Below are 20,489 nucleotides of genomic sequence, written 5' to 3'. Positions count from 1 at the left end.
TTTCACGATAAATTGCTTCCGCTTCCGGCGTGATTGCCTCCTTCAAATCAGTCAGCGGCGTTCGTTGGGATACGCAAGTGACTTCAGATATCCCACAAAAAGAAGTGCTTGAATCGGGGGACCATGGGAGATTTAACGGAAACGGGAAATAACCCTCCCTGGAAATATGCGACGAACCGCGTCCATAGTTCCACATGCAGTGTGTAGGATGGCACCATCTTGTTGAAAATAAACGTTGCCCTTGTTGTCGCCGTCGCAGCAGCCGAGGCAAAAAACGTGTGAAGCATAGCATGTAACGTTCAGTGTTGACTGTCACAGTGCCACCATTTTCATCAGCCTCCCCACCCAAATTAATCTAAGCCACATTTATCTTTGTCATTATCGCGTTTTCAGTGTCTTCAAGCAGCACTTGCATCTGAACGGCAAAGTCCTCTCGTTGCTCGTAAGCTATTCGCTTCTGCTGCTGAACAGTACAAATCTTCTATGGAAGAAATGTTAAATCTTTCTTCAAACTACTGCGCGCTGAGTCATGACTTTACGTGCGCTCGTGTCTTCGCGCATACCGCTCTGGGCTGCAAATCATCTCGATGTTTTTCGGCGTCGTTTTAAGTCTACTTGGGACGAGGTAGCTTCCTCTTTGCGATACTTTCTGTCGTCCTCAGACCGGTAACCTACCTGAGAATCGTATTGCGGCTAGAAACGGTACCGCGCCGTCCGCGGTTGAAATGGACATGAAAAAGCCGCTGCACTGCTGTCACAGACTCAACACCTCGCACATACGCTTCATCTGCAAACATGCGGTGCTTTACCGCCCGCTGCACCGTAACCTGAACACTTCTGAAGGTTCCCCCACTCTGTCTCCACGAGGAGGGTCGTACTAGCCGGTCCTCTTTGGTCACGAGGGTTGTGCCGAAAATTTTTAGCCGTCTGATGAGAGCTGGATTTTTTCAGGTTGAAAGAGTGTCGTTTTTCTACCTTGGAGCGTGCGCGCGGCGGTGTCTCCACGACTGTCTTTCAAACCATGCTGCGAACGGTGAGGGAAGATGCAGGGAGTGCTAAGCCAGAAACAGTGCAACTTGGGTCTGTCACGCTGGGGTTTTCGTGCAAGACTACAAAAAGAATTTAAATGCAAAAGAATGCCACTCTTCTTCCTGGTAGTGTTTTGATGGGGTCTTCCCCTACTAGGGCCATCGTTGGATACTGGATTCGTGATTTGTCAAGGGTTCGGGAATCTCTTGAAGATTAACCTCGTTCTGGTCACCCAGCAATGACAGCGGCCCAAAAGCCTTTGATGCTATAAGCGAAATGATGGAATGTGATCCTCATCTGCCGCGCGAGATTAGCAGAGTGGTCTAGGGCGCTGCAATCATGGACTGTGCTGCTGGTCCCGGTGGAGGTTCGAGTCGTCCCTCGGGAATGAGTGTGTGTGTTTGTCCGTAGGATAATTTAGGTTAAGTAGTCTGTAAGCCTAGGGACTGATGACCTTAGCAGTTCCAAGTCCCATAATATTTCGCACACATTCGAACATTTTTTTGATCCTCATCTCGCATTTTGTGACAACGAAAGGACCCTAAATACTGGATCGACCGTGGCGCAGACCATCGCCCTCGTCATCATTTAGTCCTATCCTAGAGACGGGCCCATTGTGTGAAACATTCCGTGGCAGAAGCCTAAAAACTCGCAAGAAGTGCCATTTAACGCTTGAAAAATTCGACAAACGGCGGTCAAAAAGCGCTCTCAATGGGTATATTATTATGTCGCCGAGATGAAGAGGCAGGTGAGAATTTGGAGCTCTGGAAAGAGGATGGTCGCCACTTTCTTCACCAAGATGGGTGACGCCGTCGCATAGCCAATGCTCATCGGTATGTGACTGAATGTATGCAGAAAATCACCACCACATGGCCACAGCACCCATAGTCGAAGAGAACGTTCTTCTGCATCACGACAGTGCCTACACACGCGGTTGCCAGAACAGTGGACTTCTTGGAGAAAAAAATAGTGCGAATGTCGCCGCTTCACCTGATTTGGCGCCGTGTGACTACTTCTTGTTCCCAAAGACGGAGGGAAAACTTCGTGGGCAGCGTTTTTCATCCAATAAAGAGACTTCTCTAAAGTGGTGCAGTGGTTAGCACACTGGACTCGCATTCGGGAGGACGACGGTTCAATCCCGCGTCGGCCATCCTGATTTAGGTATTCCGTGATTTCCCTAAATCGCTCCAGGCAAATGCCGGGATGTTTCCTTTGAAAGGGCACTGCCGACTTCCTTCCCCGTCCTTCCCTAATCCGATGAGACCGATGGCCTCGCTGTCTGGTCTCCTCCCTCACAACAACCCAACCAACTTCTCTAAAGAAGCTTGGCCTGAGATATTTTTAAAGTGGTTTCAAAAGGTAGAGCATTTTGAAAAGCTGTGACAGTTACAGGGTAATTTTAAAAAATATGACTTTCTGTCAAAAACTTTCGCCGTAACCCAAATACACACTACTGGCCATTAAAATTGCTACACCAAGAAGAAATGCAGATGATAAACGGGTATTTATTGGACAAATATATTATACTAGAACTGACATGTGATTACATTTTCACGCAATTTGGGTGCATAGACCCCGAGAAATCAGTACCCAGAACAACGACCTCTGGCCGTAATAATGGCCTTGATACGACTGGGCATTGAGTCAAACAAGAGCTGGGATGGCGTGTACGGGTACAGCTGCCCATGCAGCCTCAAGACCATACCACAGTTCATCAAGTGTAGTGACTGGCGTATTGTGATGAGGCAGTTGCTCGGCCACCATTGACCAGACGTTTTCAATTGGTGAGAGATCTGGAGAATGTGCCGGCCAGGGCAGCAGTCGAACACTTTCTGTATCCAGAAAGGCCCGTACAGGACCTGCAACATGCGGTCGTGCATTATCCTGCTGAAATGTAGGGTTTCGTAGGGATCGAAAGAAGGGTAGAGCCACGGGTCGTAACACATCTGAAATGTAGCGTCCACTGTTCAAAGTGTCATTAATGCGAACAAGGGGTGACCGAGACGTGTAACCAGTGGCACCCCATACCATCACGCCAGGTGATACGCCAGTATGGTGATGACGAATACACGCTTCCAATGTGCGTTCACCGCGATGTCGCCAAACACGGAAGCGACCATCATGATGCTGGAAACAGAACCTGGATTCATCCGAAAAAATGACGTTTTGCCATTCGTGCACGTAGGTTCGTCGTTGAATACACCATCACAGGCCCTCCTGTCTGTGATGCAGCGTCAAGGGTAACCGCAGTCATGGTCTCCGAGCTGATGGTCCATGCTGCTGCAAACGTCGTCGAACTGTTCGTGCAGATTGTTGTTGTCTTGCAAACGTCCCCAACTGTTGACTCAGTGATCGAGACGTGGCTGCACGATCCGTTACAGCCATGCGGATAAGATGCCTGTCATCTCGACTGCTAGTGATACGAGGCCGTTGGGATCCAGCACGGCGTTCCGTATTACTCTCGTGAACCCACCGATTCCATATTCTGCTAACAGTCATTGGATCTCGACCAACGCGAGCAGCAATGTCGCGATACGATAAACCGCAATCGCGATAGGCTACAATCCGACCTTTATCAAAGTCGGAAACGTGATGGTACGCATTTCTCCTCCTTACACGAGGCATCACAACAACGTTTCACCACGCAACACCGGTCAACTGCTGTTTGTGTATGAGAAATCGGTTGGAAACTTTCCTCATGTCAGCACGTTGTAGGTGTCGCCACCGGCGCCAACCTTGTGTGAATGCTCTGATAAGCTAATGATTTGCATATCACAGCATCTTCTTCCTGTCGGTTAACTTTCGCATCTGTAGCACGTCATCTTCGCGGTGTAGCAATTTTAATGGCTAGTAGTGTAAATAGTCCAGGGCGCGGCGTGAGAGGGGGGAAAACACCGGGCAGTAAACCGGTGTGTGAATAAAGCATCATTCATTGTCGCGTTATTGCTTTATCGTGTTCATTGTTGATCTTTCGCTAAAATATTTATGGGATGGGTTCCTACACGGGGTCCTGTGGAACGCCATGAGAAACGCCTCGCACTTCACGTGCAATGGGTAATTCGCGGCTCGCAGGTAGCCGGTGGCATTAGGGCTGATAGGCCTAATGGAGTGCTGCGGGGGGTTGCTGTGCCTCGCGACGCCCGCCCGCGCTTCCGCAACTGCAGCGGCGCTGGGGTGCGCTGCAGGCGTCGGCCACGTGGCGCCTGTCCCACGTGGGAGGCGCCGAGCCGGCCGGGGCCGAATTTAATTACGAGGGGCGCCGAGCCACATCGCGCCCGCCTTAAAACCCGCGCCGGAAATTGAGCCGCTGATTGGCGGGCCGTAATTAACGGAAAAACCGCCGCCTCTTGTTCCAGCCGCTGGCTGGGCGGGCCGCGCGGCGTGGGTAGCTTCCCACGTATACCTGTGCCGTACTGTCCGCCGGCCAAAGTCGGCGCTAGAGGTCTGCGCGGAAGTGGACACCAGCAATAATTCTGACTTTGCGGCTAAAAGCCTAAAGCCGTCGGCGCGGGTCGAGTTGACGAGGCGCTCCACGAGTTTTGTTACGTCACGTCCAGCTATTCCACGTTGAGGAGCCATTTCGTCACGTGAAGCACAAAATAAGTTCTACGATAATTCCGTAACGTTTCACGTAAAGCAGAACCAATAGGAAGCAAGAAGGCTTCCTGAGTCACAAGATGGCATATTTGGGTGGGGTTGTTTGGGGGAAGAGACCAAACAGCGAGGTCAACGGTCTCATCGGATTAGGGAAGGATGGGGAAGGAAGTCGGCCGCGCCCTTTCAAAGGAACCATCCCAGCATTTGCCTGGAGCGATTTAGGGAAATCACGGAAAACCTAAATCAGGATGGCCGGACGCGGGATTGAACCGTCGTCCTCCTGCCGTATTTGTCGTGCTCAGTATATGTTACAGTCTACAAATATATGCTATTTATAAACACCAATAGATTGACGGAATGAAATCTTCACTCTGCCGCGGAGTGTGCGCTGATTTGAAACTTCCTGGCAGATTAAAACAAGACGAGATACTGGCGGAGGTAAAACTGTGATGACGGGTCGTGGGTCGTGCTTGGGTAACTCAGTTGATAGAGCCTTGCCCGCGAAAGGCAAAGCTCCCGAGTTCGAGTCTCGGTCTGGCACACAGTTTTAATCTGCCGGTGAGTTTCAAACCAGCAGATTGAGTGTATCGAGGACGAATCGTTATTGGTACGATTTTTAGTAATAATATGATGGGAAACCTCATATTGGTTGTTAAAAAATGTCGTATTTACTGATTTTCAACTTACACTGAAGACTCAAAGAAACTGGTACACCTGCCTAATATAGTGTGGGTTCTAGGCGCTACAGTCTGGAACCGCGCGACCCCTACGATCGCAGGTTCGAATCCTGCCTCGGGCATGGATGTGTGTGATGTCCTTAGGTTAGTTAAGTAGTTCTAAGTTCTAGGGGACTGATGACCTCAGCAGTTAAGTCCCATAGTGCTCAGAACCATTTGAACCAATATAGAGTGGGGGCCCCGCGAGCACGCAGAAGTACCGCAACACGACATTGCATGGACTCCATTTATGTCTGAAGTAGTGCTAGAGGGAATTCACACCATGAATCCTGCAGGGCTGTCCATAAATCCGTAAGAGTACGAGAGGGTGGAGATCTCTTCTGAACAGCACGCTGCAAGGCAACCGAGATATGCTCAGTAATGTTAATGTCTGGAGAGTCTGGTGGCCAGCGGAAGTGTTTAAACCCACAAAAGTGGTCCTGGCGCCACTCTGCTGCAATTCTGGACGTGTGGGGTGTCGCATTGTCCTGCTGGAATTTCTCAAGTCCGTCGGAATGCACATTGAATGGATGCAGGTGACCAGACAGGATGCTTACGTACGTGTCACCTTTGGTATCTAAACATACCAGGGGTCACATATCACTCCAACTGCACACGCCCCGCACCATTATAGAACCTCCACCAGCTTGAACAGTCCCCCTGCTGACAAGCAGGGTCCACGGATTCGTGAGGTTGTCTCCATACCCATACACGTCAATCAGCTCCATACAATTTGAAACGAGACTCGTCTGAGCAGGCAACATGTTTCCAGTACTCAACAGCCCAATGTCTATGTTGACGGGTCCAGGCGAGGCGTAAAGCTTTGTCGTGCAGTCATCAAGGGTACACGAGTGGGCCTTCGGCTCCGAAAGCCCATATCGCTAATATTTCGTTGAACGGTTCGCACGCTGATACTTGTTGCTGGCCCAGAATTGAAATCTGCAGCAATTTGTGGAAGGATTGCACTTCTGTCACGTTGAACGATTCTCTTCGGTCGTCGAAGGTCACGTTCTTCCAGGATATTTTTCCGGCTGCAGCGATGTCGGAGATTTGATGTTTTACCGGATTCGTGCTTTTCACGGTGCACTCGTGAAATTGTCACACGGGAAAATCCCCAGTTCATCGTTACCTCGGAAATGCTGCGTCCCGTCGCTCGTGCGCCAACTATGACATCACGTTGAAACTTACTTAAGTCTTGATAACGTGCCATTGTAGCAGCAGCAACCGAATTAACAACTGCTACAGATAGTTGTTGTCTCATATAGGCGTTGCCGACCGCAGCGCCGTATTCTGCCTGTTTACATATCTCTGTATTTGAATACGCATACTTACACCAGTTTCTTTGGCGCCTTAGTGTATTATGTCTCTTGTTATTAAGCTATACCATTTTAAGAAAACGGCAGATTCGAGGTGCATCAAAACGTGTTTTCCTCGGTAGGATTTGTTATAATTAAATATTAATTGATAATATTTCGGTATTAAATCCCTTACAAGAGTATAACATAAAACATGACATCGCTAGTAACAAAGTTTCAGTATAGCGTCTATGAAACGGAGAGTAGCTAGGTGAAGTCGCTTCGCGCTATAAGAAAAAAATTTTTCCCCTTTACTTTTTCTAAAAGATTGCGAGACTTTCCTATAAACTGATAGAGTAATTTCCGTATAATTGATGTTATGTACATATAAGTGCGCTCTCTGTCAGGAGTTAGTTAGATTTGGTGAACTTTTATAACCTGATGTCCTTACTGGGTGGCCGTTTTTCATTTTTGTCTTATTACGCGTTCACGGTTCTTTAAGCTTTTATTTATGTAAACCACTGACACAACAGCATGACTAGCATATTTTCAATGGAGGACACGTTTGTTTTAATAGAGCCAGAATAGAAATTCTACGCGCATCCTTTCTCGTGAAAAAACTTACGATTTGTTAGCCAAATAAAGCCGAAAACTTCCTATGGTGAGCGCCGAGAGCGTAAAATCACGCAAAGCACTTCGTGCTGTGTGTCGACAGCGCTGGCTCTCGTGACTTTGGAGTTCTTGTCTGCATGCACGTCAACGCTAGCTGCCTAGTCCCGTACACCGTGCGGCCGCCTCAGTAATTACTTTGTGTGATCTTACGCTTTCCCGGCAAATTAATTCTTTTTTATTGTTCTGGGCATCCAGGCAGCTGCAGTCGTTTTCGAAATACATGGTCTGCATAATGTCTTCCTTTGACTACAAAAAATAATTACTCTGAGACTGTACTAAACTAGCTTAACCTCCATGATTCGCTCGCGTTTACTATGTGCTCTGCACAATCTTTTTTATTTACTCGTAACTTTCTGTTGTTACGCCCATTGTTCATGTGTAAATCCGCACACTGCGTAAACAGTGTAAAACCAAATAGATGGGGGTAGAATTTCGAAAAATTCCGTCTTAAACGACGCCTATGGTACAAGAACATCATCCTCTGCAAATTTCAAGTTTCTGTCCTTTGCCATTTGGTCTGGGCGATGGCGAATCAGTCAGGACATTTCCCTTTATATACATAGATGCAGTTTCTTGCAAGTGGTAGCTTAAGTACTAGTTTTTTACGCATATAGTTCCACTTATGCTCCATTTGTTACCCTAGAATGTCTAGGGTGTACTCAATATCGCCCATGTCTTTGCCGAACACCTTTTCGGTCACCGCACCTACAGCTTCTCATATTCTTGCCGTAAGAGTTCACATATCAGAAACTGGTGGACTGAACACTTTATTCTTAACGTAGCTTCACAAAAAACAGCACTTCTGTTGCCATACCTGGCGGCCACGATGTTGGACCGTCTCTACAGATGCACTTATGTGGTAAGATTTGGTCCAATAACTGGCGAACGAACAGTCTCCAGTTTGGCTGTGCACCATCTTGTTGAAATACTAACCCTGGTTAAAATACGTGTAAGTTACGTATAAAGTCGAGTCCCAATATTTCCTAGTAAAGTGTTGCCATAATGGTACGCTCAGTGAAAAACAACGGTCCAATAAATGTGTTGCGCCAGCCAGTCCTTTATCTGTTCTAACACGATATGTGGATTCTTCCACCTCATATGCACACATTACGCCTTCTTAATGTCCAGGAGTACACCGAAGAAAGTAATGAGAAGAAGCAGAAATGAGAACAGCGAGGAACTTAAAACATTACAATTGGTGATCACGAAATAGACGAAGTGAAGGAATTCAGCTACCTAGGCAGCAAAATAAACCATGACGAACCGAGCAAGGAGGACATAAAAAGCAGACTAGCACTGGCGAAAAAGGCGTTCCTGGCCAAAAGAAGTATGCTAGTGTCAAGTATATGCCTTAATTTGAGGAACACATTTCTGAGAATGTATGTTTAGAGCACATGCTAGTATGGTAGACATAGACTGTGGGAAAACCAGAACAGTAGAGAATCGAAGCCTTTGAGATGTGGTGCTACGGAACAATATTGAAAATTAGTTTGACAGACAACGTAAGGAATGAGGAGGTTCTCCGTAGAATAGGCGAGGAAAGGAAGATAATGAAAACACCGACAAGAAGAAGGGACAGAATGATAGGACATCTGTTCAGATATCAGGCAGTAACTTCCACGATACTAGAGGGTGCCGTAGAGGGTAAAAACTGTAGAGGAAGACCGAGATTGGAATACATCCAGCAGACGATTGAGGACGTAGGGTGCAATTCCTACTCTGAGGTGAAGAGGTTGGCTCAGGAGAGGAGTTGGTGGCGGGCCGCATCAGACTAGGCAGAAGACTGATGACTTCGTCGGAAATAGTCACTGACTGCACCGATTCGGTCTGGCATGTTACTAGCAAACTCAGAACCTCAGGGCCGACCATTTGACTGCAAAGCTTGCATATGTTGCGCATCCGTTTGTGTAAAATCTTCACGACCTTGTGAGGTATGCTTGTTTCTCTGGAGACATGACTTGTCTATTTCCGCGTACTACTTCGAAAGGGTATCAACAATGCCGCCACTCAGTTCAGACCTTCTCACCAAAACTGCCAGTTTAAAGAAGCTTTCCACACCTTCCTTTGCTGCTCTTCTTATGTGGCGGATATCGACCGTAGGCTCTTCGCTACTGTCGCTGTACTGTAATAGGCGACCAAAGCACATTGCGCGTCCTGTCGCATGAACGGCAGCACTCCTTCATCGCGCCACCTGTAATTAGAAAGAGAGAAAAGCAACCAGGTGCTGTCAGGACACATGTAGCAATGTCCACATAAAAACTTCCTGAGTTATGATACCATTTGCAACAAACCACGTAGATGTATCTGGCAATTTTTGTAATCGAGGAAAGACGATACAATCGCTCTGTACGATATTTCGGCAGCGTACCATGCCCTCATCTTCTGGTGATACCTGACCTGTAAAATGACCGCCTTACCACATCACACATCCCTTATGCTGTTATCGTCCCCCACCCCGTCCATGTCCGCCCCGATAGCTGAGTGGCCAGCGTGACGGATTGCCGTCCTACGGGCCCGGGTTCGATTCCCAGCTGGGTCGAAGATTTTCTCCGCTCAGGGACTGGGTGTTGTCTTCATCATCATTTCCTCCCCATCCGGCGCGCAGGTCGCCCAATGTGGAGTCGAATGTAATAAGACCTGCACCAAGGCGGCCGGACCTGTCCCGCAAGGGGCCTCCCGGCCAATGACGCCAAACGCTCATTTCATTTCACCACATCCATAACGCCACGTCGGCTGAAGAGCTTGGGGAACGCGATCGACGAATACTTTGTGACAACTGCGGTCCCTCAGTTCTTATGATGCCCCCGATGTTGTGACTCAAGTTGGTTCAGAGTTGGGCCTCACGATACTGGAGTGAAGTCACTGTCTTTGTCTACCAATAGCTCCCTTTAGAACACAGCCTACAAAGCGGCTGTCGGGATATTGTAATTTAGCAGTATGGATTTATGGAAAAAAATGTGACGTGGGCATCTGACTACGCAACGCCATTCTATAAGCAAATTTCAAGTACACGGAAAAGTCCTGTTTCTTGCGTATGTACTGATAATTTCGAAACTAGTAATAAATAAAACATCGACAGCAATGGAGTGTTTGCGAAAGTCTCCAAACGATTGTGCTTATGTCGCCTTGAATTGCATGGTAAAGAAGCCATAGTGGACTTAATAATCGCTCACTCTGTCACACATACCACTAAGCTACTAATTATGAAATAGACAAATGTTTGTACAGGGAATACTGTGCACTTTTGAATCTGCCAGATTACTGCAATGGCAGAAGAGTATGTTCTATTACACTCAGTGCCAAATGCTTTATGAAAGGGGGTTAGGAAAATAGTCGACTGACAAAAATGGTTCAGATGGCTGTAAGTACTGTGGGACTTAACATCTGATGTCATCAGTCCCCTAGCTTTAGAACTACTTAAACCTAACTAACCTAAGGACATCACACACATCCAAACCCGAGGCAGGATTGGAACCTGCGACCATAGCAGCAGCGCGGTTCCGGACTGAAGCGCCTAGAACCGCTCGGCCACAAGGGCCGGCAGTCGACTGACACAGAGGTGAATTTTACTAATTTCAAACCGAGCGAGATGGCGCAGTGGTTAGCACACTGGACTCGCATTCGGGAGAACGACGGTTCAATCCCGCACCCGGACATCCTGATTCGGATTTTCCGTGATTTCCCTAAATCGCTTCAGGCAAATGCCGGGATGGTTCCTTTTACAGGGCACGGCCGACTTCCTTTCCCATCCTTTCCTGATCCGATGAGACCGATGACCTCACTGTTTGGTCCCTTCCCCCAAATCAACCCAATTCAACCCCTGCTAATTTTAATGAACGGTAGTACCCACAGTGTTGATAAAAGATTTTTATTTCTAGAGAATCTGCACTTTGCAGAGAAAAGTGTCATTTAGCTGTCTTGTCGTCTTCGTGGTAGTGTTTCAGAGGCAGATAACCTTAATGTCCTTCATCGTTCATTTTGTAGCAACGTCACATCAATGATTCCATAGTGTCTTTACTCTTCTTTAATATTCCCGTATGTTGCTACGTTCCGCCGGCCGATGTGGCCGTGCGGTTAAAGGCGCTGCAGTCTGGAACCGCAAGACCGCTACGGTCGCAGGTTCGAATCCTGCCTCGGGCATGGATGTTTGTGATGTCCTTAGGTTAGTTAGGTTTAACTAGTTCTAAGTTCTAGGGGACTAATGACCTCAGCAGTTGAGTCCCATAGTGCTCAGACTCATTTGAACCATTTTGCTACGTTCCAGGTAAATTCCCCGTGTGCATTCCTTTATCATCTTCACAAACACGTGCTGCTGGTGTATTCCGAGGACATCACACAACAACAAAACTGCCACAGACTGTAACTGTACGCAAAGCTATTACAACAATAGTCTCTACCTAGCGAGTGAGCTCCCGTGCAGCTGCATTTTCTTTCACTACATATTTAATACGAGGGTTGGAACTTTAATAGTGGCAACTATTTATTCACAGCTCGTACAAAATATATGTTTCAAAGTTTTCATGATCTTCAAAGTAGTCACCAGCATTGTGTATAACCAGTAGCCAGCGATGTGGAAGTCGTAGGATACTCTTAGCAGTGCCAGTTGTAGTGAGAGCTCGAGCAGCGCGGTTTATTGCCCGACGAATTTGTAGCAGTTCTGAAGCGAATGCCGTGAAGTGTTTCATTCAGTTTAGAAATCGAGTTGAACTCACGAGGGCTTAACTCAGGGGAGTGCAGTAGTTGGTAAAGCAGCCCCATCAGCCAAACAAATCAGTGACAGCATGCACAGTTCGTGCTTGAGCATTGTCCTGTAAAATTATGGTCAGGTCCTGCAGAAAGTGTCATCTCTTCTATCTCTATACTGTTCATTTTTGGAACACAACCTACGACGAGATTAAAGATAGAAGTGATGACACTTTCTACAGGACCTGACCATAACTTTGCAGGACAATGCTCAAACATGTACAGTGCAAGCTGTTACTGATTTGTTTGACTTACGGGGCTGCTAAGTACTACTCCACCTACTGCACTGCCCTGACGTAAGCCCTCGTAAGTTCAACTCAATTTCTAAACTGAAGGAAACACTTCACGGCACTAGCGTCAGAACTGCTACAAATTCGTCGCAAAATAGACCACGCCGCTCGAACTGTCAACACAACTGGCACTGCTGAGAGTATCCTACGACTTCAGCATCGCTGGCAACGAGTTATACACAATGCTGGTGATTTCTTTGAAGGTCAGTAAAACTTCGAAACACGTATCTATTTTGTACGAGCTGTAAATAAATAGTTGCTACTATTAAAGTTCCAACACTCGTAGTTTCTGTATTATTAATCTTTTGAAAGAATTAAACACAAAAGTAATAACATCAGCATTTACAAGTTTCTTCATACAGGAAAATGACATTTGTGCAAGTAGTTCTTTACGCTTGTCAAATGGCGTTACTTGTTACATTCACAGAATGCTAGCGCATACTTTCGAGTATTTCAAACTCCGCTGTGTACTGTAATTTATGAATAAACGAGTAAAATTTATGCTATGGTTTCATGTTCTAGAAGTGAGTCGTTCAGTTGGTTGAGTTCGGTACTTCTCCTATGCTCCTGACATCTTCCTTCGACTGTTCGCACAATCTACCAAATGTACGTCTTATCGAATTTACGTGGAATACAATGGACACCAAATTGACCGTACCTTATAGTGCACGCGTTTTCGGACAGAAAGTTTTCATTCAAAGGTAATCACCAGAGGCCTGCTCATAACTATCCCACAGTTTCACGAGCCAAAGGATTACCTGTTCCCAGAATTCCTGGGGCTGCGACACGAGCCAGTCCTCCACTGCTTCGTTCAGTTCGTCCTCAGAGCTGAAGTGCTTCCCTGCGAGATGTATTTTTATCGAACCAAACACGTGGCAGACGCAGGACGACATGTGCGGGTCCATTACATTTTGTGTGACTTTGGAGACCTGTGGACAGGGTTTATCGTGGAGCAGAATCACTCTCTCCGTGAGCAGCCCAGATCGTTTGCCCTTGGCAATGCGCAGGCTACCGAGTATCTCATAGTACACTCACTGTTAATGGTGTTCCCCTGCTCCTAGGAATTGTATGCGTATCGGACCTGGGACGTCGAAAAAGACGGTGAGCATCACCTTACCTGGTAAGTGTGGAGGGGGTGGAAAGTGACGACGCATTCTTCCATTGCGTAGATGTCCCACTAAGTTATCCCAGATCTGGAAATTTCAACCGGTTTGGATGTTACGACGTTTCGTACCTTTTCATTTGAACAATCCTTATACAATTTATGCCTTATTACTGACGTGGTAAGATAGTGTCCTGTGCCCGCAGTTCTATTGTTATAAGTCAGTCTTCTTCTTTTTCTTCTTCTGCTTCTTCTTTACACAATATGGAATCTGTCATTAGGTTGCATGAAGGTTTTTCGCTTACAAGGCGATGTTTGTAGGTATTGGATGTCTGTTGCTATAGAAAAGTAATCCTTTAGCACGCTCGGTTGGGCTTACTCGCCTTCGTTTCGAATTGTCGTGTAGATCTGAGGTTTTGTGTTTGTGCAGTCTAATTGTAGTTTTTCTCTGATGTTTTGGTGTTGCACGCAGAAGAATACTGTGTGTTCTGGGGAACCTTCTTCCCTACATATACACTTAAGTGTGAATCTTAGACTCACACGCCGGCCGAAGTGGCCGTGCGGTTAAAGGCGCTGCAGTCTGGAACCGCAGGACCGCTACGGTCGCAGGTTCGAATCCTGCCTCGGTCATGGATGTTTGTGATGTCCTTAGGTTAGTTAGGTTTAACTAGTTCTAAGTTCTAGGGGACTAATGACCTCAGCAGTTGAGTCCCATAGTGCTCAGAGCCATTTGAACCACTTTTTTTTTAGACTCACACGATTTACATGCGTGGACTACGATCCGTGTCCCATTAAGAACTGCACAGTATCGCGGCTAAGATCTTTATGTTTCAATCTTACTCGTTCCCTTATATCAGGGAAAAAATTCATATACTGTGTGTCCTCCATACACCTTGCAAGTATCCATCCGTCAGTTCTTTTGCTTATGTACATCAGTAATTGTACTTACCTGGCCTAGTCTCCCAATAGACAAGGACAATGCAGGCCTATATCTGATGGTGATAACAATAGGGTACATTCTAAGTACCACGCAAAATGCTTCCAGTCTGGTGGCCCCGAACGTCCCTGATAGTCTTCATTGTCCTCGTCTGACCAACATCTAGTTTCTAATTAGGGTCAATGTGTGTGTCCGTCTACTGGCCGCTAAACATAGAACATAGTACTAATTCGAAGAGAGCTGAATGGAATGTTCGTATAACTCGTACAGGTAGTCTGCATTCATTTGGATTTAGTTTCGCCAGTTTGTGTGTAAAACTGAAAAAAGAAATTATTTCAGTTTGTCTGTTGTTACCTCTGTGCGTTCATGGAAATTTCTCACCCATGTGTACTTTGATATGTTTGTTTAAATGTTTTGTGAAAGATCCCTCCAGTGGCGTCTAAGTTGTTTTGCATTCTGCTTTCTTGAATTTATTTTAGTTGTAGCATTATGCATAGTTCAATTGACTCTGTACTGGCTTTCATGTATAGTGCAGCATGATTGCTCTGCGATTCACAATTAAGTGCTAGCAGAGGGTTCATGGAACCACCTTCAAACTATTTCTCTGCCGTTCTACTCTCGAATGGCGAGCGGGAGAAACGAGCATTTAAATCTTTCTGTGCGAGCTTTGATTCCTCCTTTTTTATCAAGATGATCATTTCTCCTTGAGTAGGTGAACGGCAACATAATATTTTCGCAATCGGGGAAATTTCACGTCAAGATCATGCCGTCTCGAAAAACGCCATAGCTTTAGCGATAGGCATTCCAATTCATGTGTGATATCCATGGCACTTCCTCTCCTGTTTTGCGATACCAGAAACGAGCTAGCCTTCTTTCAACATTTTTGATATCCTCCGTCAATCCCATCTGAAGTGCGTCCCACACCGCATAGCAGTACTCCAGAAGAGGACGGACAAGCTTGATGTAAGCAGTCTCTTTTACTTTAGCACAGACTATCTATAGAGAAAAGTTCCGCATCAGGCTTTATCCCTATTGGATAGCATTTACTGCCGCGCATAGAAACTGTTCAAGCTACAAAGATCTAGGCAAGAATTTCGACAAAGTATTAGTCGCAGAGTATAAATTTTAGAGGATAAGATCGTGCGGAAGATTCTAGCATAAGCACCCATCAATTTTTCCGTGAAATGCACACTGCGATGAATAGTATGCGGAGAGCACTGGTGACGCAGTGATGGGGCCGAAGGGCTTTGAACACAATATTTAGGTCTGTCAATGCAAGCAGTGAGACGGGCGGTGGTCACTTTGAACAGCTGCTATAAGTTCTAGTTGTTGCTGCAACGAGTAGGTTCTTATTTGGCAGTACTCAGTTGGGATTAGTGTGTCCCTCGTACACACGAGTCACATACTTGTTTCGACAATTCTTTGAAACTGTGCAAAAATGTACTGGAAGGCATTCATGGAAATCGTCGCAACAGTTTGGCACGTGCGAACAGATACCTTTCAAACCGCGAGATGTGTATGTTGATATCTAGTAAGGACGTTGGCGACCATGCTGCTGAACGCTCTAAATTCAACATCATCGTCGGTGTAACAACCGTTGAAAAATGGTCTCTCTTTCCTCTATGAGTTCTAAACAAAAGAGCCATTGCTACTGTCGTCCATGTGCTCCAGGTTATATCTGGCGGGCTTGAGAGTGCAACGAGATGGTGTAACAATACGTTCGGCGCTTTATTGACATTTTATTGGCGCACCTGTATCCTCCTCATCTCCTTCTATTGCTCTTAATTATTTTAATTACAGTCGTGAGGTGGCTTTGACACATGAGGCGAGGTTCACAGGTATGTTCCTGCTCCAGGTTTTCAATTCGTTCTGAAGTCACGTAGAATAACCTGCGTCCTGACCACCGCAGAGGAAGTCACACGTTGCTCGACACTTACACTTGGCCCGTTGACACACTGTGGGAGGATCATCAGAATAACAGTTGAAAAGGGCGAGTGTTCACAATCACCCCAAGGTAAAATCAATCTCCACAAACACAACGCACGTTATTGTCGCTTTAACCGAACTTTACCCACTGTAATTTCGCCCAATAACTTGTCCAGCCAGCTAAAAGTTGCACGGTCGAACACAATCTGCACTGAGAAGACCCACACAAAAACACTGCAGAGTCACTCCTTCTGCTCTTTCCAAATTAGGACGACTGGGAAGTGGATCGTAACAGTAACGTCTCACTTCTATGCAGTTGAGTCTCAGCTGTTTCAGTCCCTTTGACTACGACTGGGGCTTCCAAACCAGAAGTAGTGCTGGAAAACTACTGTCACTGCATCACGACCCCTTATAGCCTTCAAAACCTATACCCCAGTGCCCAGTCTCACTGTTAGAAACAAACTTATTTAGCTAGTTCAACATTTATCCTTTCAAACAATCTATCTTCCAGTTACTGACTGGTTGGCTTTTGGTTGAAGAACTAACCTTCACACTGATTCGGACCTCTCTTAAGCCAATTACACCACCACCTCACTGCCCCCAGCATCAGTGCCACCCCCACCACCACTGCTGCCTCACTGCCTTCAGCATCCGTGCCACAGCCACCGCCATCACCACTACCACCAACAAGAACAACAACAACAACAACACTACCACCATTATCATCATCACATCAAGACCACCATCACAAACACCGCTGCCGCCACCACCACCACCACCACCACCACCACTGCTGCCTCACTGCCTTCAACATCAGTGCCACCGCCACCGCCATCACCACTACCATCACCACCACCACCAACAACAACAACAACACTACCACCATTATCATCATCATCACACCAAGACCACAATCTCAAACAGCGCCACAGTCGCCACCACCACCACCTCCTCCTCCACCATCACTTACAGCCTGCCAACACCATTACAAATTATATTGGAACAAATAAGCCCTCGCTCACAAATATTAAGTCAAAATTGACCGGGTTTCGACGCTACTACGAGCGTCGTCTTCAGAATTAGACTAACATGTTCTAAAACGTGTTAGGTATATAGCACATTAATAAAATTAATGTTTGTACTGACTGGAAAGGATGCCGTACTTACAAGTCACATATTAAAAAAGATCTAAGCCGGAAAGGCGACGTCATGAATAGTTGTGAGATCGCGAGCCGCTAAGGGCTGCTCGTACTGTGAACAAGGAACGCTCATAGTAGCGTCGAAACCAGGTCAATTTTGACTTAATATTTGTGACCGAGGGCTTATTTGTTCCAATATAATTCTGACACGGTCACTCAACCTTAGCAGCTATGTTCAAAGTTTTACCATTACAAATACCAACACAGTTGTCACCTTCTCCTCACCCACCAGCACCCTTGAAAAGCTTGGTATTGACACAAAATGGATTGTAAACCCAATGGAATCCTCTTGGGATGGGATCCAAATCTCTGGACCTGTTGACTGTGGTGACAGGATATGGAGGAAATGAGGTACTCTCCTAGTTTGTACAGTATAGTTGGCTGCTTGAGTCACGTAGCTATTGATTATTATGTTTGTTTACTTGTTGCTTGCGCATAGTGTGTGTAATACTTGTGCACAGCTTGTCCAGAAGTGACTGGAGGCGCGAGCGCGCTGACGGAGTGACAGACGGATGTGTTGCAGGTGGTGGCGGGCGGATAGGCTGAGCCAGGGAGCGGGCCAGGGCCAGGGGCAGGTGCAGGCGCAGGTGCAGGGCCAGGGGCAGGTGCAGGCGCAGGGCCAGCCGGGCCAGGCGGCACCCGCACCCGAGCAGCGGCCGCGGCGCGCAGCCGGCCTGCATGGCAGGGCCGGCCCCACCACCATGGTCAAGACGTTCCAGGCCTACCTGCCCAACTGCCACCGCACCTACTCGTGCATCCACTGCCGCGCCCACCTCGCCAACCACGACGAGCTCATCTCCAAGGTAAGGCCAAACCAGAGCCAAATGCACCACCGACACCATCATTGGGATCCTTCCAGCCCATTTCTTCTCTCATGCCATACCTATGTACACTGCTGGCCATTAAAATTGCTACACCACGAGGATGACATGCTACAGACGCGAAATTTAATCGACAGGAAGAAGGTGCTGTCATATGCAAATCATTGGCTTTTCAGACCACTCACACAAGGTTGGCGCCGGTGGCGACACCTACAACGTACTGACATGAGGAAAGTTTCCAACTGATTTCTCATATACAAAGAGCAGTTGACCGGCGTTGCCTGGTGAGACGTTGTTGCGATGCCTCGTGTAAGGAGGAGAAATGCGTACCATCACGTTTCCGACTTTGATAAAGATCGGATTGTAGCCTATCGCGATTGCGGTTTATCATATCGCGACATTGCTACTCGCGTTCGTCCAGATCCAATGGCTGTTAGCAGAATATCAAAACGGTGGGTTCGGGAGGGTAATAAGGAACGCCGTGCTGGATTCCAACGGCCTCGTATCACTAGCAGCCGAGATGACAGGCATCTTATCCGCATGGCTGTGACGAATCGAGCAGCCACGTCTCGATTCCTGAGTCAACAGATGGGGACGTTTGCAAGACGACAACCATCTGCACGAACAGTTCGACGACGTTTGCAGCAGCATTGACTACCAGCTCGGAGACCATGGCTGCGGTTACCCTTGACGCTGCATCACAGACAGGAGCACTTGCGATGGTGTACTCAACGACGAACCTGGGTGCACGAATGGCAAAACTTCATTTTTTTAGGATGAATCCAGGTTCTGTTTACAGCTTCATGATGGTCGCATCCGTGTTTGGCGACATCGCGATGAACGCACGTTGGAAGCGTCTATTCGTCATCGCCATACTGGCGTATCACCAGGCGTGATGGTATGGGGTGCCATTGGTTACACGTCTCGGTCACCTCTTGTTCGCATTGACGACACTCTTAACAGTGGACGTTACGATCCGTGGCTCTACCATTCATTCGATCCCTGCGAAACCCTACATTTCAGCATGATAATGCACGACCGCGTGTTGCAGGTCCTGTACGGGCCTTTCTGGATACAGAAAATGTTCGACTGCTGCCCTGGCCAGCACATTCTCCAGATCTCTCACCAATTGAAAACGTCTGGTCGATGGTGGCCGAGCAACTGGCTCGTCACAATACGCCAGTCACTACTCTTGATGAACTGTGGTATCGTGTTGAAGCTGCATGGGCAGCTGTACCTGTACACGCCATCCAAGCTCTGTTTGACTCAATGCCCAGGCGTATCAAGGCCGTTATTATGGCCAGAGGTGGTTGTTCTGGGTACTGATTTCTCAGGATCTGTGCACCCAAATGGCGTGAAAATGTAATCACATGTCAGTTCTAGTATAACATATTTGTCCAATGAATACCCTTTTATCATCTGCATTTCTTCTTGGTGCAGCAATTTTAATGGCAAGTAGTGTATATCCCTGTATGTCTTCGTTTTTATTTCTAGTCCAATGTTGCTTCTTTCTGCCATCCACCTGACCCATTTATCCTCTCATTTTCTCTCTCTGTATTTCCATATATACCTCCATCCAGCTACCCGCCCAACCGCCACCGCATCTATTAGTGCATCCCCCGGCACACCCGGCTCGCTACGCTCGACGAACTCAGCTTCAGAGATGAATTTCACCATCCAATAGTTTTGTCAATTTCATGCCGCATTACCAGGAATAATCTCTATTAGGATTATTGTATTCCGTTTCTTCTCACATTTTATTTCTCAGTTATTCCCTGTGCCCATTCACGTTTCTGTTGGGGTCCTAGTGCGTATTCCCAAGCACAAATGTTCGAGCTCTTCTTAGCACCACTGCCATTAGCTGTTCACGTCTACACCACATCTGTCTTCTACTCGGCATATCGGTGATAATTATACACTACTGGCCATTAAAATTGCTACACCAAGAAGAAATGCAAATGACAAACGGGTATTCATTGGACAAATATATTATAGTAGAAACGACATGTGATTACATTTCGACGCTGTTTGGGTGCATAGATCCTGAGAAATCAGTACCCAGAACAACCACCTGTTGATACGCCTGAGCATTGAGGCAAACAGAGCTTGGATGGCGTGTACAGGTACACTGCCCATGCAGCTTCAACACGATACCACAGTTC

The 20,489-nt window shown here is 47.0% G+C and overlaps 1 protein-coding gene across 5 annotated transcripts in view; it reads left to right on the top strand.

Moving 5' to 3' along the window:
- The window catches only part of LOC124784187 (protein yippee-like 2), a 627,503-nt gene that overhangs the window by 552,588 nt on the left and 54,426 nt on the right, over positions 1 to 20,489 (top strand). For 3 of the 5 annotated variants that reach the window (XM_047254081.1, XM_047254082.1, XM_047254083.1), the window contains one exon: positions 18,015 to 18,309. In XM_047254081.1, coding sequence (XP_047110037.1) covers positions 18,019 to 18,309 — 291 coding nt within the window. In that variant the 5' untranslated portion in view covers positions 18,015 to 18,018. The remainder of the gene's footprint in view (positions 1 to 18,014; positions 18,310 to 20,489) is intronic. The other 2 variants (XM_047254084.1, XM_047254085.1) reach the window with 1 other exon arrangement.

Source organism: Schistocerca piceifrons, chromosome 1 (assembly GCF_021461385.2).
Source record: "Schistocerca piceifrons isolate TAMUIC-IGC-003096 chromosome 1, iqSchPice1.1, whole genome shotgun sequence".
Lineage (NCBI taxonomy): Eukaryota > Metazoa > Arthropoda > Insecta > Orthoptera > Acrididae > Schistocerca > Schistocerca piceifrons.
Note: the sequence above shows the minus strand (reverse complement) of the source record. Positions and strands in the feature narration are given on the sequence as shown.